The sequence below is a fragment of the Pieris rapae genome, chromosome Z, assembly GCF_905147795.1.
Source record: "Pieris rapae chromosome Z, ilPieRapa1.1, whole genome shotgun sequence".
Lineage (NCBI taxonomy): Eukaryota > Metazoa > Arthropoda > Insecta > Lepidoptera > Pieridae > Pieris > Pieris rapae.
In genome coordinates, this window is record NC_059534.1 from 4,462,267 (window position 1) to 4,487,146 (window position 24,880).

The 24,880-nt window shown below is 31.5% G+C and overlaps 1 protein-coding gene across 1 annotated transcript in view; it reads right to left on the reverse strand.

Moving 5' to 3' along the window:
• Positions 1 to 561: 561 nt before the first annotated feature.
• Positions 562 to 24,880, reverse strand: part of LOC110996325 (angiopoietin-related protein 2) — a 37,121-nt gene continuing 12,802 nt past the window's right edge. The window contains exons 2-8 of the mRNA XM_022263939.2: positions 5,030 to 6,151; positions 4,680 to 4,875; positions 3,644 to 3,775; positions 3,230 to 3,417; positions 2,956 to 3,099; positions 2,436 to 2,560; positions 562 to 1,524 (exon numbers count right to left, since the gene is read on the reverse strand). Coding sequence (XP_022119631.2) covers positions 1,433 to 1,524; positions 2,436 to 2,560; positions 2,956 to 3,099; positions 3,230 to 3,417; positions 3,644 to 3,775; positions 4,680 to 4,875; positions 5,030 to 6,151 — 1,999 coding nt within the window. The 3' untranslated portion in view covers positions 562 to 1,432. The remainder of the gene's footprint in view (positions 1,525 to 2,435; positions 2,561 to 2,955; positions 3,100 to 3,229; positions 3,418 to 3,643; positions 3,776 to 4,679; positions 4,876 to 5,029; positions 6,152 to 24,880) is intronic.

The following is a 24,880-nucleotide window of genomic DNA, read 5'->3' on the forward strand; positions in this document are numbered from 1 at the left end:
TGCCAGCTCAGCATACAAGCTCGGCCGCGTGTATCTGTTCGACCCAAAAATTACTGCACATAGCTGATGTACCTAATATCTAGAAGGATGTGAGGAAGGTTTATATGATTTCTAAAGGTTTACGCATCACGTTTTTTTAATGGCAATAGTTATAACTTTATGCCAGTTTCATTAAATTTAAAAAAATATTTCTAAAATCTCATACATAACTTTATCATAGGTATTTAATTACTGTAACAGGTAATTAAATATGATAAAATTATGTACCCAGATTAAAAAAACCTATTCATAGAAATACTAATGCACAATTTAATTAATTAAAAATAATAATCATTTAATTGTGTAGTACTTTGAAATTTTAACAAACTGAAGAAAAAAACATTTTTCAACATTCCCCTGTAAATTTTAATCTTTACCGCTGTTTCTATATCTTTAATATCAGAACAAAGAAAATATTTTTATTAAAAAAAAGAATACCACAACATATCCCAATATATGTGCTATTTTGGATAAAATATAAAGGGAACACTTTTTTCTTTATATTATTTTATTCATAAGTATAATAAATTTACATTTATGTACAACTTAAAACAATTTCTTATAACTAAAATAATTCTAATGTATGAAAAATGTCTCAATTTATGAATAATAAATTAATGAATAGTACAAGTTGTGTGGGCCAAGTGGCACATTCTGTATTCAGGTATTTACAAAGATAGGTGATATAATGGGGAATGACAATTTTGTGAGGAATTAAATATTATTTACATAGAGCTCTATATTTATAACATCTTATTATTTGAGCATCAGTTGCCCTCTATGTTCTTTATGTGGACCAATTTTTAAAATACCTAGAATATCTTCACCACTTATTTTAGCAACACATTTTTGTACTAAAACTTATAATAGCAGGCGAGTTTAAGGGCAGGATATTCGAAATAAATGCTTATTGAAAATGATTCTTTGATTGCACTCTCTATGACCAATATAACTAATTGGAATACCCAATCATAAATATTATAAAAGCTTCTATAAATCTTACATAACTTGCTGAATTTAATAAAAGAGTTTTAAAGTGATAAATACATATAACTTAATAGTTAAATATTAAAAGTTGCATCTGTAAAATTAAGAATAAATTGCTTTACGAGGCATTAGTGGTGAGTGATCAGTGATTATACTGGCGTGAATAATGCATATCTTTTTATTTTTATTGTGATCATAGATAATATAAGAAATTAAGACAATATTATGTAGTTCAATTTAAGATTTCCGGATTGTCATTGTAAAATATATGTTAAATGTTAAATTCAATATAAATGTAAAAATTTATAAAGAGTGTAACTCTGATATTCTCAAGTATTGGTTGGTACCACACAAAAACAGATAACAGGCTAATAAGAAACAAAAAACATCGGGAATAGGTGGGTATTCACGTTGCCGGTTGAATACCTTTGGGCTTGATCATCATAGAAGCTTTTTTAAGCGTATAATCCCAGCCTCTCCAACGGAACCATACGATACCTGAAATATTTTATTTTATTATAATTTGATCTATTATCATAAATCTTTTCATTTATTAATAATGCCGATTCGGTTTAAAATAACGAGAGTGACTTAAATTTAAATTCACACAATCTTCTCTTTCATTAAATGTGGATTTACATCAGACGAGCGAATACTCTATTAGCGAATATTCTATCCCCACTATGTCAAATTCTTTTAGTGCAAACAGCCGTTGACCGTAGAGGATTCTTTCAAGGTCCTTAGTAAGTTCACAAAAATTCTATGGAATATTCTATGAATACTCGCTCACTCGATGTAAAGTGTAAAGGGCGCTAGAGCGCGCGAAGTGCGAACAGTTGCACAGGCCTCAGAAGGTTCTTGTGTGTTCCGTGCTCGCGCCCCTTAGCTGCCTCATTAAAGCGTTCTTGTTCTAGCGATTGTTCCAGCTTTAGCTGTTTGTTCGTTTGATATAAACGCTGAATACGACTTTCCGTTTACACTAAAAGATCACGAAAGAATGCTCTTAGTGCATTAAGCGAACACAGAGCTAAGAAGCTCTGTGTTCGCTTAATGCAAATCGACCGTAACGGCATTATTTATAATGTGCCTAAAATAGAAATGTATAGATCACCCTATCATTCTCATTAAATTTAAAGATAAGTAGCGTGGCAAAACATTATTTAACTATCAATGGATGTTTATTGGTCACGTATGCCTATTGTGTATTTATATTTTATAGATTTACAGATTTTAATACTCTTAAGTTAGCTAATGTTGCTTTGTCTCAGTACAAGTAAAGTGTAGTCTAGCCTGGACATTGTACATGCCCTCTGGCATTGAGAGTGTCCATGGGCTGCGATATCACTTAAGATCAGATGAGCCTCCTGCCCGTTTGCCTCTGTTCTATAAAAAAAAATGTTTGTACCAACCTTGCCTGGCAGTAAGATCTTGCGGATCATGAAGATACAATCCATTCAATCCGCGACCACATGATTTCCACCACCAACCACCTTTCAGCATTGAAGCGCAGTTTAATGATGATCTATCATTATCCCTGTAATAATTAATAAGCGAGGTTATTTTTATTAAACACTTATTTTATTATAAAATATACATAATTTAGCTTTCTATGCATACATAGATTTTGGTTTTGAATCTGAGGTTTTGACAAGCCGGTCCCTGTGTTTTATTATTACTGTTTATATTTTATCAAAGAAGGCAGAAAAAACAGCAAAGTTCAAATATTTATGATATTGACACGAGTGTTAAAAGAGCGATGCCGGCCTGATGTGTGTGTTATTATACTTATTTATTGTTTTTATGTATAGGTAAATAAAAAAATGTTGTGGAGGGATGAGAGATGAAAACCTCCTTCAGATTTAAGTAGTACAGCGTAAATTTAAGGTTTTTATTTTAATCTTAGATATTTAGGAACATCCAGATTCTTACCTGTTGTAAGTTGAGAAGGGGCTATTATTGGATCCGTACCAGGGGTCATTAAGAGAATCTCCGGCGTTCCCCTCATAGCCATCTATCTCAAGCTTGTAGTATTCCGCTTCGGAATATATTTTGAAGTGCGAATACTGCGCGTATCTGAAAGTACCAAATTGTTTAAGCACATGGCTTTTTATATACTGACAATGCAAAATATTTGATATTTATATTCACTTTTCATAGTAAGTGCGACTATAAATGTGTGTATAAAGAATTCGAAAATATTTACCTCTTGTTACCGTCAAAATCTTCCAGCTCTACGCGGAGCATGTAATCATCGTTATTAGTGAGCATATATATGTTTTCATTTCCTAGCCAAAATTCCTTGCTGGGATCACCGAAGCCATTTTTATAATCACTCCAATCTCTGTTGAAATTTTCAGCAGGTGTACCGAAATCATCACGACGGTGAATAACCTTAAATATTAATTAATACTTTTTATATAATAATTTAATTTTAGTTTTCATTCCAAGGTTTGTAAAATTTTATAAACCTTAAAAGTTACTTTTAAAATAGGCACGTAATAAAATCTGATACGGAAGTGAACTGATAATTTATGTAAGGTCATTATTCTGCCCATAGCCTGGATCCTTTAATACGTTAAAAAAAATAGGGAAAGTTAATCGTAGGCGTTGCACTTACAGTCCAGCCGCCGTCAGCAATAGCTTGTTCACAAAAGACCTTGAGGAACCAATACGTTGTACCACGAATCTGAAGATAGTACACGCCAGAATCTCGCATGCCAGCATTCAGCAGGTCCACACAGGAATAACCCTGTAAAGAATTAGTTTTATTGTCACCGTAATGAATCGAATTTCTAAAAGAATTCGATATAACGATAACATAGTTTCGCATAGCGTTAAATATGCAACAGGATATGTCTTACGCAAGCCGCAAAGCCTTAGGGGAGTTAGAATATAAATCGCTTTAACTTACACGTGTGTAATAAACTATTATTCTAATAGAAAATTTTTATGATCGCATACATCGGTAATCAAATATCATCATAATCAATATTTCGTAATATTGAATAAAATAAACCACAACCTGACGATTTGGTAGAGGTTAAAAAAACAGTTTGGCTCTACCATATGTTTTACTCTGCTAAAACAATCAGTCTCGCTCTTGATCACTTCATCAAGAAATTTCTATTGTAATCATAAAGTTGTTCAAAAGCAGTTTATAATTAAACTAAATGTATGTGTTCGCAACAGGAATAAATTACAGCGTCTGAATTGAATTATAGAAAATTGTTGACCAATATATTTAATATAGACTATTACTGGTTCCCTATTGCTCAAGCGAGAGACGTAAAAGGTATGAGAGCAGGTAGCTGGTTGATAACTTATGTATTTCTGAGTACTTAGCCACACTACGGCCGCAAATGCAACAGTCAGGTTGGAAACAAACTTATTAAAATTCCATCTGTAGAATTTTGGTTTTAACCTGTTTTAATTAATTGATAATTCGGTAAAATATCAATTACATTTAACGATTTCAGTTAGCAGTACGAGTATTATATTTCCACAAAAAATGTTTCAATTATGAAATGGATTACGTGGTACTTAAATATATACATATATATTGTTAAAGTAAAACTTATTTTATGATGAAAATTGGGTACGCGTTTAAGCCAGTGTAAAATATGAAGGGCTGTCTTCAAAAACATTTGACTCACTTTAACATCCTTATAGTTGGCGACAATTTCCGAAGCGAATGTGTTGTTGCCAATAATTGGTTTGTTTTTCACGCTTGGGAAGATGATGCCGCCTTTACGACTGGTCGGACGAGGGCTCGTCGGGCCAGTGCTGGCTGGGGTCACCGTCACTGTTGCGCTGCTTGAACTTGTGTTTGAGTTACTGGGACTGCTCGGGCTGTACGTGACACCATAATTATGTAAGATGAAACTATTGAATATTATTAACCTTATATAATAAATTTCTAGTTAAAATTTCGCAAACAAAATTCGCAATTGCAATCACATTTTTAGGAACTATTCGCTTGTTGCAAAAAAGAAAATGGCTTCACCTATTATTTGCTGTTGAAATGGATGGCGTAGTAAAGGCAAGTGTAATAGTGCTGGGATCTGTTGCAGGCTCGTCTACTCTATATCTGTTGGGTGCATACTCTACTAGTCGATCTATAGTCGGGTCTAGTAATAATTCCGCCGGTACTGGTCGTTGTGCGAGGGTTGCTACATCATCTTCTTGCTTTTTTAATCGTTTCTCTACCATGTCTAGATTTTCAATAATGAGATTTGTTTTTAAACGTAAATCATTATGAATTTGACCAATAGCTCGCTCTTGTCTTTGCGTTTGAGTCAGTAGTTCATCAGACTTTGGTACTAAATCGTCTACAGAACTTTTTGTACCTACTACCACATCCCACACCTCATCCATTTTCTCTGATACGCTCATCATGGGTATAATTTTGTTGACCAATGTATCTATTTTATTAGTTTTAGAAACTGGCGAAGATGTGCTTGTGGCAGTACGGTTTTTAAAAATGCTATTGACATTAATTGATGCAGATTCGGGTTCTACTATAGCGGCATGAACATCTGCCATCATGTACAACACCTTTCCTAGATTTTCTGAAACAAGGTTAATATGGAATTGCAATTTCCTATCAACAGTTGTCATTGATGTTCTTAATTGATCTACTTCTTTCGTTATTTCATTTACGACCTCTGTATTTAAACTCTTCGCTATTTCGATAACGTTGAGGTTAATAGGTTTTTTTTCACTTGCTTCAGCGTTTATATCATCAACGGGTAAAAAGTTATTATCAATTTGGGTTTTGAGGCCTACTAGTTTAGAGTCAATGTCAGATACTTTTTGATCTAAAGATTCTAGTTTTTTATCAAGTAATTGAGAGTTGCTTATTCTATTATCATTATTTTTTTTGTGAACATTTTCAGTCACAATTTCTTCTTCATCTTGTCTTATTCTGCTAAACAACTTGAAGTCTAGATTGCCTAGTTTAGATATAATTGCGTCGGTTTTAATAATGTTATCGTTAACTCGTGAATCTAAAGCCTCTACTCTTCTCATGAGATGTTCAACGGCTTTATCCAAATTTTCTATTCTTTGAAGTTTGGTCTCTAAGGTACTCACTATAACCTCAAATACATTGAAGATGTACTGCTCTCTGAAACAAATAGAAATCAGAATTATTTATCTATTATAAATATTATCTATTATAAATATTATTCAACTGACGTCGAAAAAAACTTTTTTCAGTAAAATATTTATGGCCGTATTATATAAATGTTGTTATTATCAGACTGATGACCCATAATTATAAAAAGATGTATCTCTATATGTAGGTACTCGTATATCAACTAAATTGATAATATAATATTTTAAGAATTGTATTGACGTAATAAAAAAAAAGTACATAATCTTCTTTCTATTGATGTATATTCGAAGCAATTTCATTTTTACGCACTGTGGTGTATTAAGCCAAAGAGGAGTTAACAATATGATAAAAAACAACATTTGTGTAAAAAATAGGGACTGTACTATAGTGACTGTACAGGACTCTAGTAAGAAATTCGTTTAAGTACATCTCGCTATAGTCAGTAAACAATTAAAATATTAACACAAATAATTTATTAAATCATTCATTGTCATTAGATAATCCTCAAAGCTTGATAAAAGTTAGATAATTACAAGTTACGCAGTATATTAAGTTTTAAATGTAACGCATTATTGATTTTATCGTATGCTTTAAATATATAATTGAAACACATTTGAACGTTTTTGTACTATATTATTATGAACGTAAAATGATAGTTGCGTAGTTGTACGAAACTGTTCTCTCAAGTTAATTTTGTCACCTGTTTATGTTATACTTGCAATTGCGCTGGTAGGAGGTACAACCTGCTTTACGTTGCGCAAATCTACCTTAAAATTATGGGTGCTGTCTGCAAAACTAGAGCAGAATTAAAGCATTCATTTTATTAAATCGATCGGCCAGTCGTAAAGCAATTATAATATGCATTTTGCAAATTTCTTCTTAGATATTATGTGCTAACCCGGTGTTTGATTATTATTTAGAAGTCATTTTGAAATCTGACTTCGAAATTGCTAGAAATATTAAGTAGACTGTAGCGCGCAACCGAATACGCAGTTATGCCTCCTACGTTATGAATTTTGTATTTATACTTAACATCTGAAACTTCCCACGTTATGCAACTATACATGTGCATATACTTACACTTTTATTTTAAGACATATTAGTGCTTCTAGACCCGCAATGTTTGCTTACACTTCTTGCTAATGCCACTAATACCTGCTTCAACAATGACCGTTCGACTTTCTGTTATGAAATGCCACAGGGATTACTTATGCAACGAGCATTTTAGTAGAGGACTGGTTTATTGTACCAAACTGTCCTGTATGGAGCAGTGAGGTGAATGGTCGGTAGCTAAGTCGATGATGGCACTCACTAGACGCTAACGACGGGAATGTGGCTCAGGGCCTTTTAATCTTTAAGGCCTTAAAATTTTATCTTAAGAGTGCCTTGTCATTTTGTATTGTAACTAGCATCTACTCCACAAAATTTAATTTAATAATGGATAAGTTTGCACTAATATGTTTGATATTGAGTTAAGCTTACGTTTTTATATTATTTCAAGGAAACATTACTTATTTTTTGATCTGACATTTAAGATGCTACTAAGAAATGGCGTACAAAACAAGTCATTTTCTACAATAATTATGATGACTACAGCAGTCTTTTCTCGGTTAATGTAAACGCAGACCTTGTGACATGAAGACAGGAGTAGGCAATACGGGCAAGTAAACGCGCAGATCGAGCCTTCATCGAGATAATATTGCTTAAACTAAGTAAATGCATTTATTATATGTTGAGCAAAATGCGGCAATTTGTATGTTGCCATTTATGGATTATTTAAATCAAATGAAATATTCGTTTAATTTTAATCGAAGGCCAACTCGTGCTCTACATATGTCGTAGGTATTATATTGTTTGATTTTAAGAGGGGTTAATAAAATCAAGCTTTACATAGGGCAGGTATGTTAAAATATATCTGTATATACACAATTGTTATAATGTTTTTAAGGCGGTTAAAAAATCAAAGTTTACCTATAAATTTTTGTATCTTTAGACCACAGGCGAATGACAAAGTTTATTTCATACCTCTTAACAAATCGAGTACAACTGTTGATTAGTAAAATAATTACATACATAATTCTACGTCTCGGAAAGAACGAAAAATTACGCAAGGAAGAACGTAGGATTTTAAATGTAGCAACAAAACATGTAAATGACAGTGAATTGGAAAGTAATGCAAAACGAAAGGGCGGAGTAATTAGACACGTCGGCATTTATAAGTCGATTACGCAAATGATCAACGATTTAATTCAAGGTTCTGAACGTGTGCCAATTACAAATAATATGTAAACAAAATAATTAGCTAATATAAATAAAAAAAGCTCCTAAACCATTCACTGCATAAATTTTGAACTTTTTGTATTGTCGCGAATCTTAACACTATAAAATAAGGGAAAATCCTTTAAATTTTCACTATTCCTCAGTAATTAATGATGAATTCATTCACGAATGAAATGAAACTTTATAAACGATTAATGAACGACAGATTTAATAAAGCATAGGTCAATAAAAATTAGTCGTTAATAAAGAATGACAAAGGGTACGTCTATCACTACTACTCACTTTTGTATTAAAATAACAAATGTTACATTAGGTAAGGTTATATAAAACAATTACATTTTTTTAAATCTAATATAATGTATAAAAATTCCGGATATCCACGAGCAGTGATATAATCATTTGGATATGATTGACATCGACCGGAGAAAGTCACGCAGCTAATTGCTATTCGCCACTAAGCTGAGCTGTATAAACTATTAACTCATTCTTCCATGGAAAGTCTAATTACGAAACTATGCAGATTGACTTTTTAAGCCTACTGGATAGTAACTTATTAGTTGTATATTAACATAATATATTTCATAGAAGAACATCTTACAGATAGTCAGGTGTGCCTGTTATATTTCGCTTAACGTTACCCAACATTCCCTACTTATTTTTTTAATTTTAAATTAAATTAAAATTAATTTATAATTTATATTAAATATATGTGTGTTCGGTTTTGGCGTTATTTCAACGCAATACAAAATTTTACCTTTTATCAATATAAATATGACAATTCATACAATATATAAATATAAGTAATTTACGAAGCTATAACACGGGTATATTTTCTACATTACGATAGGCCTTGAAGAGGACTCCTTTGAAAATATGTTCAGTATCCGGTGAGTGGATACAGCGATTGAAGCATTTACTCACCACAATGCAGTTACCGTTATCTTCAGCTATCAACATTATCAATCACTAAAGTTTATTATTCACCGGCGGCGCTGACCTCACAACTATATTATCTAAATTCGAGGTAACTCAACACAAAACAAAGGGCTTTTAAGGAATTAAGAACAATCGTCTACGTAGCTATAACAATAGGAGTTTCTGGAGTTGATGTTTTTATATGGCTTATAATATAATAGAGGTAGTGTGTAATTACACAAATGCTATCTTATCACTTTTTAAATCTTTGCGTTATACGTTGATGGTTTTTAGATTCATGTATAAATTGTAGAAATACCTAAGATCTGATCACCAAGTTGTATGTATTTTAGTTGGAATGTAAATAGTTGAATGCAACGGTGCAGTCGTTTAGAGTGGCAGATTGTACCTTCACGAGATTGCTTGGTATACGCGATCTATCTAGGTTACCCACATAATGTAGCATTACGCATAAATAAAAGAAGCTAATGGATATCGATTGAAATTTTTAAATTGTTTCATAATACTAAGTGCATATTGCAACTGAAGTTGTCTGACGAAATTATCCTTTTGAAGTAAATAAATTAGTAAAATATTTACAAAAAAATTCCTTCCAATGAGAAAATATTATTTCTAGTCTAATGTGTGTTACGTGATGTATGGCCATATATAAAAATGTGCAATCATAACTATATTTAAAAGGACTCGCGTCATTACGACTTTCTACGTAGAACAGGCCTAGTTTTCATTAAGTAACGAGTATAACTGTGTGAATATTGTGTGAACCAGTACTCATGTGATGTATTATATAATAATTGTTGGAGCGAGTTCTAGCTACATACTATGCTGATGCTAAGCTATTTATTTGGAAGTAACTATAATCAAAATATCGTAGCGGGATATGTAATGGTTGTATAATCAAAATAAAATGTCTCTTATTAATAAAAAATTAAAGAACTGAAGAGAGGTGATGATTAGAAAATAGATAACATAGGCGAGGTATGACTGTATCATTTAAAAAACATCTTACATTTTGACAACAACAGAAACCTTGTCAACTTACTTTTTAAATCTTAACTTTGTTATTGTTACTAAAACTAATTCTTAGGTTCGAGAGAACGGCTACTAGCTAGGTACCTATATGTGTACGTTCTTCACCGATTATTCTACATGTTATAAGTAACGATATAGCAAGCAACTCTTGTGAACTCAGCCAGCGTACTTATATTATATATTAACGTACAAATAGGTCAACCTCGATAAAAATTCTGTTTATAAGTTGTTTTTATTATATTTTTATCTTTTTAGTTTTTATTTATATTATTAGTTAATATTAGTAATTTGTTTTTTGATTATTTTGTGGCCGTTTCTTTAGTTTTTCTTTTGATTTATTGCTTAAGTTCTAATGTAATTGATGTGTATGTGTAAGTGTCTTAAATTTGTGATGTCATATTTCCTTGTATTTTAAGGCATTCACATTGTTTTAGCATGTATATATAAATAAATATAAATAGATATTGCTCGCGTAAACAAATTGGAATATGCGCGCGGTACATCCCAAAGTTGAGACTTCCGTTTCAGGTTTTTACTTTGTACCCGTAGACCGAGTGTCTCCATTATATCCAGATTATGAACCCGATCTGTATCTTAAATAAATACTAAGACAAAGCTAGCTTTCTTCTATGGCGTAGCATAGTCATAACCAACCATACCCATGACAAATAGGGTAGGCAACACAAAGCATTCACTCCATACAGTCTCCTATAAAGGTAACGGGTGAATTTATTTTGTGCTCTGCTTTTCAGGTTTGAAGGCTTTCTGCCTTGGGTTGAAATAATCAAAGAAACAGTCCCACATTTTGAGTTACAGGACTTCACAATTGCAATTATAATGTTATAACTGGTCAAAGAATTATATCTAACTGATAATGGAGAACAGTGCAAATGTATAAAAAATTTACTAATATGTATGAAGATCATTATACTAAACTATTTATTATGCATCTGTAAAAGTTTTATTATATTCAGCAAAAAAATTAAAATTTAACTATTAATTTATTCATTATATTGATCGACAATAACATATAATTCTATTGAAGGATGAGAAGAAGAAGGCCGACCGATTATGATAAATAATATACAAAAAAATGGATGGATAAAGAACGAAAATACTAACAGATCAAAGGCTTCATACATACAATATTTTCTGTTTTGGAAGACACTCTCCTTAAAGCCTGAACTAGCATGGGAATACTGGGCGTTGACATATCAAATGACGTTCAGTTTCGAGTTCGTTTATGACGGAAGGCTAAATTAGCCTCCACAAAGTTGGTGTGCTCTGCAAGGCGAGGCGATACTTCATTTCAGGCCACCGCTTGAAAAGTTCTCATCTCTGAGCGGAAGCTCGCCAGTACCAGCTACTTCCACTTGACCATATTCAACGAAGAGCGACTCGAATCGTCACGAACAGTCACTTTCCATGCGGCTTGATCCCTTGACGTTGCGTAGGAATGTGGGCTCTCTGTATCTTGTACTGCATGTGCCATGGAGAGTGTTTAGAGGACTTGTTCGGACTTATACGGCACTTGAGTTTCATTATCAAACATCAAGGCAGAATACAAAATATCATCACTAAATATCCCATCACACAATATCACCAGCACTTTGCAGAATCAGCTGGCCTCTGAAGAACTTCCGAACCATTTCGACTTACATTCAAGTAAAGAGCATAGCAATTCTTATTCTAGGCTGGCAACGTATTTGAGTGCCTTTTGACAACGTGAGTGTCCATCACATGAGCTTCCTGCCCGTTTGCCCCATGTTATATAAAATAAGTACGTACCTACTACATACTAGTATGGAGCACCTAGCATATGATACAAAAATAACTTCATATAACATTTCGGCGTTGAGAGCATTCATTGCACAATACGGAAAAGACGTTGATAAATATTATGTTACGTGAAATAATCTTTGCCTTCTCATATTACTTGAAAGCATTTTATCCTGCTATCATCATTTGAATTTTGCTTTTTCACATCTTGTTTAGAAGCGAATAGAATTCGCTGTTTGTTCCGGCTACAAGCATCTAATTGATGGGTATTAATCAACTGTAAAATCCTGTTTTTGTATAAATCAAGATTCTAATCGATATTGCCAATAAATTATTTTATAGATAAATTATTATTATATTACCAAATTGATCTTTATTCATAAATTAAGGATATACGTATATTTAAATGATTGTCTCTAAGATTGGATATTGATACAATACAGCGCACTTATAGCTAAAATAGTTGATTGATATTTATAGAATGAGGCATACTGGACGCAACCATATTTCGCCCTTAACTGGATGTTATTAAGCATATTAATAGCATTAATTAAATAATTATAAGCGTTAACATGGTAGGGCGGAAATTAGAGAATGGAGGATACATAAATATTATAACCATATTAACTCAATAGAGTCAATATACAAAGTAAGAAAAATTCATTTAAAATATTTCATCAAGTTCTTTGCCTCCATTTTGAGATGTAATCGTCTCAAAATGGAGGCGAGCGGAGCGCGACTGGTTAGAATTTCTAGATGCATTATGCGTGCTATTTACAAAGCAAATCTTTAAAAAATTGTTTGTCTGCAAAATTTAATTCGAATGAATCTACCACTGTGTTGCAATTGTATTGTAATTTGTAACCCTTAAAATGGAGTTTATTACTTAAGTGTCCGTTTATAGTTAGCATAATAATGGTTAGATGCGCGAATGTATGGTTTACTTTTGCTACTTCCAATTAAATACACAGCCCCCATTTAGTATAGTTTAATACTGAAAAGTATGACGTATTAATTATGTACTATAATCACTCATAGATGTTATTAAACGTAATCCATATAGTACATGAATAAATTCGTATGCGTGTTATCTTCGTTTACAATTTCTAATTTCATATTTGCCTTTAAAGCTGCTATCTTCGATTAAATCTATAATTGACGATATTATGAATATGACGAGGAGAAAACAAATTAAGTGGCAAATTACATAAGACAGTGGGACAAAAAGTTCAACGTCCTATTTAATAAGAAAACCACTTTTTAAAACCAGTTCCTTAACTTGATTTTGGACAAGCAGTATACCAACATATTGTCGTTCAATACCTTTATGCAAATAACAATTGCGAACGATCAGAATCTCATAGAAAACGGCTGTAAAAGTCCATAAAGTGCAGTATTTTAATCAGAGCTTCGTTATGTATCCGACATTAAATAGTATGTCTAAAACTAATGCAATGTCGACAAAATCAACACTCCATCGCTGCCACATAATATTACTTATTATGACTTTGAGATTCTTTCGCAACGTTATCTCTTTTATCTAAACGCGTGTGTATACGACATCGACAAGTTTAGACAGAAGTTTCAGATATCTATGAACGAATTATGTCTACATATTTTATGGATAAGTATCAATTATACATTAATATATATCAACCTGAACGTTTTAGACTCACTTCAGATGTTTTTTTTCTTTCTTTTCTATGGTAGATTAAATCTAATTAAAGATTATTCTAAAAACATGTGCACTCCTATAAAAACATCTTTAAAAAAAATAGATTAGGAATAGGTTGTAACAGTTTCTAAAACTGTCAAACGATTGCATAATTGAATAAAAATAATGACATTTTAAAATACCGCTCCAACTTGCTGCCTAATTTATAATCGTAAATGATATATACTTATATAGGTATCATCGTAAACTCTAATCGTACATCGTAAAATGATGACTGCGTTTATAAAAAAGAATCAATTGGCATTGTGGTTTTAATAGAGAAGAAGCAGGTAGCCAACCTTTGGGCATGTTAATGCTAATGCATCCCTACTATTTACGATTATTGGTAACGTGGTATACTTTTTCTTATAGTTCTTTATTTGAGAGTCAAATAACGATTATTGGTCTATATTTATTTTCTGTTTAGTTCGAAGTCGCTAAGAAGACCAGTGATCTTAAGTGCAGCAGGAATTGCTATTTATTTTTCAATAATAATTATGAAAACCCAATGGCGTTACAAGCTGTATGGTCTATGCAGATTCTTGTTCATATTTCGCAATCATTTATATTTCTAATAGGCAAGTAGGTGATCTGCCTTCCGTGACTGATACTCATCGATTTTTGGTCGAAGGCATGTTGGTTTCCAAAAGATGTTTTCCTTCACCGTACTGTTTTTAATGGGCACTTTAAAATAAAAATCAATTTCACCATATTCTATAGTCGGTAATACTCTTTTGAGATTTATGAGATATGAGGTTATCTCCATTTAAATTACTAAGTTTAGCCTAGTAGGAAAAAAATCAGTACAGAAATTGACCACAGGGCACAGCGGCTACGTAACATTTACAAAACCCGTTAAGTTTATTTGATATATTTTTACCGAGCCGTATGTACAGATGTAAGGCAGACTTTCGTAAAGCGTACCTAATTACAGATAATTTATGCAACACTGTTGACATTTATAAAATTGAATTCTTTTCTTTCAAAGTAAATACTGAGTGTAATGACAGTTATGTAATACAAAAAATAAGATTACAACAAAAACGAAAGCAAAATGCTTTTAATCAAGCGTTAATGCATTTTTATACTATCTTAATATTAAGATCACTTATCATTGCTCTATCGAATATTGTCTAAACGTAAATATGATTAGTTAAATTAATATAGAAAAAGGTTTATTTCTTTTGCAATTAATCCACGACATTTTTATGTTTGTCGAGTTACGCACGTAAACTTATTGTAATTTAATAGGAAAGAGTCATGTAAAAAAGTCAATTAATTACTATCCATTTCAGTAAATTGCGTGACTCAGTAAAAACAAAATGAAAGTGACGTCTATACTAATTCATAAAAAATCCACATATAATTCAAACACTTTACGGTCTCGCTTCAACACCGCGTAATACAAATAGATACGAAAGAGTTAGTTATGGCAGTCTGATTGAATTTTTACAAATATGCGCCTATAAAGCCTAAATGCGCATATAATTCCATACGCAAGAAATGAATACGAATATAGTGTAAATAGGTTTCTCGTAAGCGCACCCTTTATATTACTTGTATATAAATAATTTTCTAAACTCTATATATATAGGAAATACTTCGTAAAGACTTCAATTGTTAGTTTATTGATTAAATCGAGAACATTGATATAATTCTCGTATAATTATGTCGCAATAATCAAACCCAATTATTACGAATAACAGTGAAAGTGTGGAATTAAGTCGAGGAAACACTTATGTAGTAAATCTTATTGTGTCTATTGCTCTATCGTTTCATAATACTATTTATCAGAGAAGGCGTTTAGCGGAAACAAATTGAATTTGACGTTGAAACTTAATAGGCCTAGTTCTGAGAGTTAAGGTGAATTTGTATGCGGGAAAATTTTCTATTTCATCCTTGTCACGAGAACATGTATATAAAAAAATAGTTTAACTTAATAAAGTTATAGATTGTGTAGTCAAAAGCTAATATTGCTTTTCAATAGCACTGTGTACATTTATGAACATCACTTTTTAAGTGTGAATGAATAGGACAGTCGGAAACCAGTTTTTCATTCAAGTATCGCAATAAAGTAAAGAAAATACTGCAAGGACCAAAGTTTTTAAATTTTTTTAAAGTTGTCTAATTATGCAATTTTTTATTGTTACTATTAATATGTAGGTTAAGATTTTTTTATAGAACAGTGGGCAAACGGGCAGGAGGCTCACCTGATGTTAAGTGATACCGCCGCCCATGGACACTCTCAATGTCAGAGAGATTTTCCACTGAAGATTTTAAAATAGAAATTAATATTGGCATAAAAGTTTCAAATCGGGTAAGAAGTAGAGGCAATCCTTGACCCAGTGCCGACCCTGCGCCTGCTGCTGTCTCGCGGAGATATTAACAATAACTATCTTGTGCTATTGTTCACATTTTTTTCACAGAACAAGGGCGGAAGGTATAAAACTGTAATTAACAGCAAACGTTGAAAGAGCTATTAATTGCATTGTTGTAATATTTGTTCTCCAAGGCCCATTATGTTTCAAGATAGCATAGAAGAACATTTTTCACATTAAATCATTAATTATTATAACATATTTGTGACTGTGATTATACAATACAGTGGAAACATTCAAAGACGTCGTTAACGAAGTAGGTAAATTCATTCATTATGGTGACCTACATTTATCGTAATATATTTTTTTTTATGGGAAGTTATACCTCGAAACAATAGTACATACGTTGGTATAACTTCCTACTTTTTATTTGCAACGTTATGTCTAACTAATTCACTGCATAAGACATATATATAAATACGTACAATCGATACACTGTGCTCTATGTTTTTATTCATTCACTTCGGAAATAAATATCCTATTACCCTTTTCTACGTACGTACCTAAAAGTAACTATTCGTCTCAATTCGTCAAATTATGTTAACGCCACGAAGAAAAGAGACAAACTTTGTATTTTAACTTTATTATTATTATGTATCACTTAACATCAGGTGAGCCTCCTGCCCGTTTGTTCTATTAAAAAAAAAACAAATAAACGTAGTCTGAAACACATTTTAATTGAATAATGTCGCGGCTACAAATATATTTGTACAACACACAATGGTTTGTCAGTTTCTAGAACCACGCATATGTTACTCTAGATTGATTGGCATTAAAATACAGATCATGTGACATTACTAACATTCATACAGTAATATTATTTATACCGCAGTTTAGACTTAATGAGCTGTGGCTGAACCAAAAACAGCAACGCTAAATCCGATTACCTTGTTACATTTAAAATCAATGCCTTGAAGCTTTTTCATGAAATATTTAGGTTTAACAAGCTAAGCACTTATTAAATCATTAACGTTTTATTATGAGAATAAAACATTAAGGTTATTCCAAATAAATAACTTGCAATGTATAAGGAGTGTGAATTTATAAAAAAATAGTTTTGTAATTGATGTAGTTTTAAAAATAATAAAAATATACCTATGACCTGAATCTAGTCGCAATTTTCCATTTTGTGACAGCATTGTTGTGTATAAAGAGAATTTAGCCCACCGAAGTTTAGTAAAAACTTATTTCAAAAGGTTTTATGCTGTTCTACATGACTGATCATATTTATTGAAATTTGCTTTGTGTTTAACAAAACGCAAACAGTTATTAAAAATAATAGACAAATAAAGGGTTGTGGAAAATATACAATACACAATATAATAAAAATAATACAATTAATAAGCTACTTCCTCTCTTTAATCGACAGCTCAAGTCTGAGGATTGTGCATGCGATGATATTAGTTATTTCTACGATGTATGTGAGTGTTGTTCCCACGAGAATGTAAGTGCGGGCTCCTATTTCACCATGCCTTCTGCTGATAGAGAACAAATGTTTGTTTTTAATTTATTTTATTATTCTTTATTAGTTAAAATGTCATATGGAACATGGTGTAATGCTTGCAGCGCCTTACAAACGTTGTGTAAAAGAAAAAAAACTCGGCGATTAAAAAGAGTTGCGGAGAATTTATTGCCGGTTCTTCTCTTCCGTTCTACGCCCTTGATTTGAGAACTGCCGGTAAATGTAAAATTAGAAGCATTCAATGCATATTTCTTTTTTGACGTTCATAAGTGTATATTATGTACAATACGAATAAATGATTTTTTAATTTAAATTTGAATTTGTGGTCAGCCAGGAGGAATATGGAGCGGACTGTTTCCACCAGATTTGTCCAGCGCCTTATGACATTGTACAGCTTTGAGAATGTTGAGTCTTTCACATGATCGGTCCATCTGATAAACCACACAACAACGGATCGTGGTTGGAAAAACAGAAGGATCTGCCTTCTGTTTTTCCAACCACGATCCGTTTCTCCAAGTTCTCATCGCTTCTGCACATTGTAATAAGCTTCTTTATTTTAATATTTTTCGGAAATTTATACGCTTTACGAGTAAAAAGTTTAATGACGGCACACTTGCAACCCTTGATTGAGTAGTACAACCGCCACTATATACATAATATATTTGTCTTTTTTATTGATCTAATTTTCCATATATGTTAGAATCAGAAGTGGCGAAGGCCACATGGCGCGAGCGTCTGAGATGGCAGCATCTTAACTGTAGAACTTTATAGAATAATACTATGAGTAGGAGTTGAGTTAGGTTAGATATGTCATTATATACAAAAACTACACAATTACGCACATTGTACTGATAGTTGTGACCACTAAGCGAAAGTATTTTTTATCACAATAGCTAGGCAATCCATTACCGACTCGTCGAGTGAAATCTTACATTTACACAAAGACTCTTTTGTTTTAACCGCATTCTATTAACGCAATTTCTCAGCTATTAACTAGATTAATTATAATTGTCATATGCTTCCGCATTATTTAATTCCTAACTGTGATACAAAAGATTTTTTGTCTGATATTTTACTAAAGTTGAATATAGAATTGAGCGCATTACGAAACTATTTCAAATATCGCAATTTTATATGTACTATACACGTACTGCAGTTAATAATTAAAAACAAATCGTTCCCCATGTTATGTCGAAATCTTTATAGAGGTCATGAGTATTAAATTAATATAAACCTGTTTAGGCATTAAAACATTTAACTGATAGCCGCTCGATGGAAAATCGAGTTACAAATCATTAAGTAAAGCATTAAACAATTTCCATTCATTAATTTTGATTTCAATGATACTATAAATTATTTATTGATTACATATAAAGTAATATAAGTATTTTATATATTAACTATATATATCATACTAGCTGTGCCCCGCGGTTTGATTTACATATATATTGCGTCTGACCCTAAGATACAATCCGACAAATATTGTATACTAGTGTGACTCAATTGAGCTGAAAGTAGTCTTGAATAATTCGCAAGTTCAATAAAGCCCCACGCGAGTTCTCTAGGTTTAATAACTTTATTTCTCAAACAAAAATGTCACTTATATGAGAATAATACTTAATATTAACATGACATTATCGTCGTTCTTAAAATAGACACAGTATAAAGATAGCCGTTAATGCAATGAACTTAAAAGTAAACAATGAAATATGTATTGAAAGTAATTATTAGAAATTAATTTAAAAGTAGTTTTGTCTACCACTTAGCTTCAATTTGAATGCGTTGAAAGATGTAATATTGTGTTGTTAGTTGAGGAAATTGCATGGATCTGGCTAGCGCTGCATTTGCATAAGTTCTCACGACATTGTCACAAGTCTATATATTTCTATAACATATAATTCGGAAGTATCTGACTGTCCTTAACTTGTGTAATAATTGAGAGCAAAAAAAAACAGTACAAATATATTAAAAGAAGACTCAAAACAAATGTTGAGCAGATTCCTAACTGATACAAAATGTTGGTTTGCAAAAAATCATTGAAGAATTTTATTATATGAGGAATCATATTCGGTGTTTAATGAATTAAACAAACTAAGAACTCGGCCATCGGATAACTTGACATATTTGGGCAGTAATAGTTCAAGTTTTGATGGATTTATTATATTATTGCCTTACTCTCGCTCTAACACGTTCTACTCATAATATTTGTATAAAAACTTAGTTGACCTAGTGTTAAATTATCTATATATCTATATATACTCTGGTAATTTCTAGTATGACAGTCATAAATCCTTTTTGACTTAATATGTATATAAACCAAGGGTAACTAATGATTGCTGAAAGCTACAGTATGTGAACTATCTATAATAATGCTGGTCATTTTTATTTGTTAAACTTATAATATAATAACTAACAACTAATCATATTTTAGGTAGCAATCACTAGATTGCAGATTTATCTTAAAAATTAGCTGCATCATTATACAGCTGATTTTTAAAATAACACTGCAAATTTAATTAATTATTATCAGCTGTAGTATAAATTATAGTTGGGTGTATAAGAAAACAAATACTGCTGCTCATTTCGCCATACGAGAACGAGAGTAAACAAACTCTCGTTTCGTCAAGATTATTTTTAAGTTAAGTTTTTTATCACGTTAGATGCAACCTTCGAAACCTACCGACTAGAATGAACTACCTTCTGGACCTTTGCATTTAAAAACACATATGAAACATAAAGTATAATTGTACTTAATTTACAATTTTCGGAAGATTTGTCATATTAACACTAAGACCATAAAATATTATACATGACTTTAATCGTTTTTTTAATTTGTAAACTGGATTGCGTGTAACAAGTTATATCAGGAAATATTATATATATTAATTATTTAAAAGAATTTAATTGCCAAAAGGTTTGATATTTACGGTGGTCTACAAATGGTATAATTACCTCAAGACGACAAATATTAAGTGGGAGTGATTCATTCAATAACACACTTGTCCTTCACATTTGATTTCAAATGACCAAAGGTAGGTACTGTATACTGATGGAAACTTTTAAGTTGATAGAAAATCGCTTTGACTATTACGAGTATCTTTATAAAATTATACGATTTTTTTATGTTTGTAAGAAATATACTTAACCTGCTGGACCGATTTTAAATTCTTTCACAATTAGAATACCAAGTTATTCCTGAGTGATATTCGGTGTATTTATATTTTTTTTAATTATGTACAATGTGAAATATTACAGGCAGTATAATATAAAGATGGTTTTCTTCTCCCTATATTTCTCAGTACAGATCTGCATGTTAATCGTTGACGTCTCCATACTATTTTTAATTAATTTCTCCGATACTAAGTAATAATATATATATAACCCAAGAAAAGATGAGCCTTCTACAACGATTTTCCCATAGCAAGTCACGCATGTCCCATAATGTGTGAGGGCCGCACGAGAATTGCAGCTTCAGAGCGAGACAATCATCACGACTAACCACTTGAACAGTATTAAATGTTAGTATCACGTTCAAATTAATTTTCAAAGTCACATGTTTCACGTTATAAGGTATTAAAGTACCCATAAAACTTGTTAAAATCAGTATAATTGTTTTAGTTACATGATATTTTACTATATATTAGGGGGGCAACCGAACATCGGGACACCCCTTTTTAAGTGGGTGCGTTGCTGGCCTTTTAAGTGAGGAGTACATTCATACGCATGCACTGAATACATTATAAAAATACAATTTGTAAATTGTTTCAAAATATCAAACCCCATCTGAAAGTCTTAGCTTACTTAAATATAATTATGATATACAATATACTTTCATATTTAATTGTCAACAAGATCCAAAACGCGTAAATGTTAGTACGTATTTTTTAAAGATATAAATTAAAATACTGGCAGGGTGAATTTACGTTGTTATGTTTAGATGTTATATTGCTATATCACTTTTCCGAGAAAATAAGCATACTATTGTTACAGAAGAAAGTTGGTCGGAGCAAACGTGTCAGTCAATATTGTATTAACATTACAAAGTTATAGCGCTATTTTGTAATACCTTTGGGGCGATTTCGAAGTCGATCGATAGATTACCTACGGCGACAAAGAAATGTTTTCACTACGATTTACAAATAAAACCGGCAGTCGCGGTGTATGCCTTACAGCAAGCAACTTAATACTAAATTGCAGTGTGATTTTCCGTTATATAAGTTTGACAACGTTTATTAGATTTGCTAACGGAATATAGTTTTAAACACCTGCGTTGATCAATCGATATAAGTACATTTTTTACTGAATTGTGTTTCGTACAACGTAGTTAAAATTTTTTCTTGACTAGGTTGAGAAAGACCGTAAAATTTTAACATAGAAGTAATTACCTACTTCACTCCTTACACTCCATTCATATTTTATTAGTGACAATTTTGCCCGGTTATACCACTTTCTAAATTATTTTTAACCTAGGACATCCTGGAATGTGAAGTAAGTCCTTTAAACTTAAAAAGTAACTTTGCAAAACCAAGATATTGCACTTCCAAACATTTATTTTGCAGCAACATTATTACCGCTAAGAATTATTATACTCAATAAAACGTCCAAGGTCCCGTTCAGATAATTCTTTATCAATTATTATATCTGGCATGAATAGTATCTCGGTCGACTAAAGCTAAATATAATATCAAAATAATTACTAACGTAAGTCATGGAATACGTCGATACGAGCTTAGTAACTTCTATTTTTTTATCGAATTTATGCCGGTAATTTAATAATTACAAGCAATTATAATCCAAATATCGGCATTGTTATTTTATAAACAATTTCAAGCAACCGGGAGAGAAATATAAACGTATGTTTTTATACTAGCTGTGTCGTGCGGTTGTATCTTTGCACCGCCACATTTCCCTAAAAGAATATGGACATTCAACCCGGAAAAGATGTTTGCAATTTTTACTAACTGTTATGAAGATTAACGCATTTTATTCATCCCACGAGTATGTAAATGCGTGCTCCTATTTCACCATGCCTCCTCCCAATAAAGGACAACTCTTTGCTTTTAATTTATTTTATTATTTTTGATTACTCAAGATGTCATAATGAACATGGTGTAATAGTTGCAGATCCTTACAAACGTTGTGTAAAAAATCTTTGCGATTAAAAAGAGTGGCGGAGAGTTTATTGCCAGTCCTCTTCCGTTCTACGCCCTTAATTTGAGAACTGGCAAGTAAATGTAAATTCACAATTAATTTATTTTTTTGACTTTCATAAGTGTACTTGTTTACCTATATGCAGAAAGATATTTTTATTTGTTTGTAAAATTAACAGATTTATTTATTATTACTATTATTGATAAACGAATTAATATATCATTACAGAAAACTACTAATTTAATGACTTTTCTATTGGCTTGGAATATTAAGATACTTATTTTTGTGATACCTCAACGTCAGAAAGCAATTAATTAGTAATCGTATTCCAACTCTTACTTCGCGTAGCGTTTCCGTTATTTAAGATACTGATTAAGGTTATGACAAAAACTATTGTTGGTTATATATAGAAAACTTTGTTACAAAGAAGTTAAGCCGTAGTAAAAGTTTTGAATGAACGGACGTTATTAATAAGGCATGCTTACAGCTAACTTAACTAAATCAGTTCTCATTGTCGAAACGATTAACAAAGGGTGAAAGTGATTTCGCAACAAAAATGTATCACTTTTAATTTATTATTATTGACTAAAAACTTAATTTTATACAGCTGTGATATGTTTCAAAAAAAGCTTGGATATGAAGTAATATTGATACAAAAATTATATAAATTAAGGTTATTAAAAGTTCTATATCATACTTCTAAAGTTAGCGTCATTCATGATGAGAATTTCTAAAGTTCACAGGTCCCCAAGCTTATGCCCTTCTACAAAATCATTTGCATGTTGAACCAAAGTTAGAGTTAAGACGAAGGAAGGAAGGAAGATAATGTTAGGTTTTTTTACTAAAAATCAGTATTTGGGTCATATTTTCTGTAATGCTTCACAAATATACAACTCCTGAATAAATACATTTTTTATTAATTTTATCGTCCGTATAATTTAGAACGTAGGATCCTAAGTTTGAAACAATACGTTAAATTTGTATAAAAAACCTTGACCAGTTAAAAAATTGTATAAAATATTTCTAGTATACTATTTAAGTTAAAAATTCATGGGTTCTACCAGACACTGACATAATCGCATACATCTTGTAACACCATAAATATGGTGAGAACTAATAATATTGTTTCTGTCATAGACTCAAGTAGGATGATTTTGCTATGTTTCCAGAGAGCGATACATGTTTGCTTTAATTGAAAATCTCAAAACGGGTAAACTACAGTAAAATGATATATCTAACCGTATGGTATCATCACAAAACTAATTTTAAATAAATCTATCCATCTTTAAGATACTTTATTTAAAATTAGTGTTTTTTATTATTACTCATTTATAAAAATGAATTCAGTTTTGTTTCACATATTATAAATGTCTCATTTATTTCCCGCTAAAATCTATGACAAATGATGTAAAAATATAACAGTCTGATATAAACAGGGGAGAAATATATAGATAATGTTTATCAACACAAATAGCTTTATAAAGCCATGTAACAAATCACATAGAATTAAGGTATACTGCGATAATTGCGCAAATACTGTAAAAGATCTTATGAAAAACAATCAACATATTAGGAAGGCATTAAAACAAGTCCAACGACAATATTAAAATTCAACGAATAAATGAACAAACTTATGGTACGTGTAAATTGGATAAAAAATCAAAGTATGAATAGGTTTTATAAGCGAGATAAAATGCGATTTATTTGTATCTAGGGCCGCCTATATAAAGCAATAGTTTTCCGAGAGCAACATTATAGGCAAGACTTGTAATTAGCTAATCAGCGCATTGCGAAACAGCCTGCTTCTGTTTAACCACAACTAACGTTTACAACCATATTCGAAAAAAACAGCCGACATTATTTCATCAAAAATATGTGTCCAGCCCATCTTCAATTGTAATTGTGTCCTCTGTGATGTATGCAGATGGTCCTAAACAGTCTTATAATAATCATATAGCCATTATATTCGGAATGTGTGTGATCTTCACTAAAGTTAACCTCAGAGA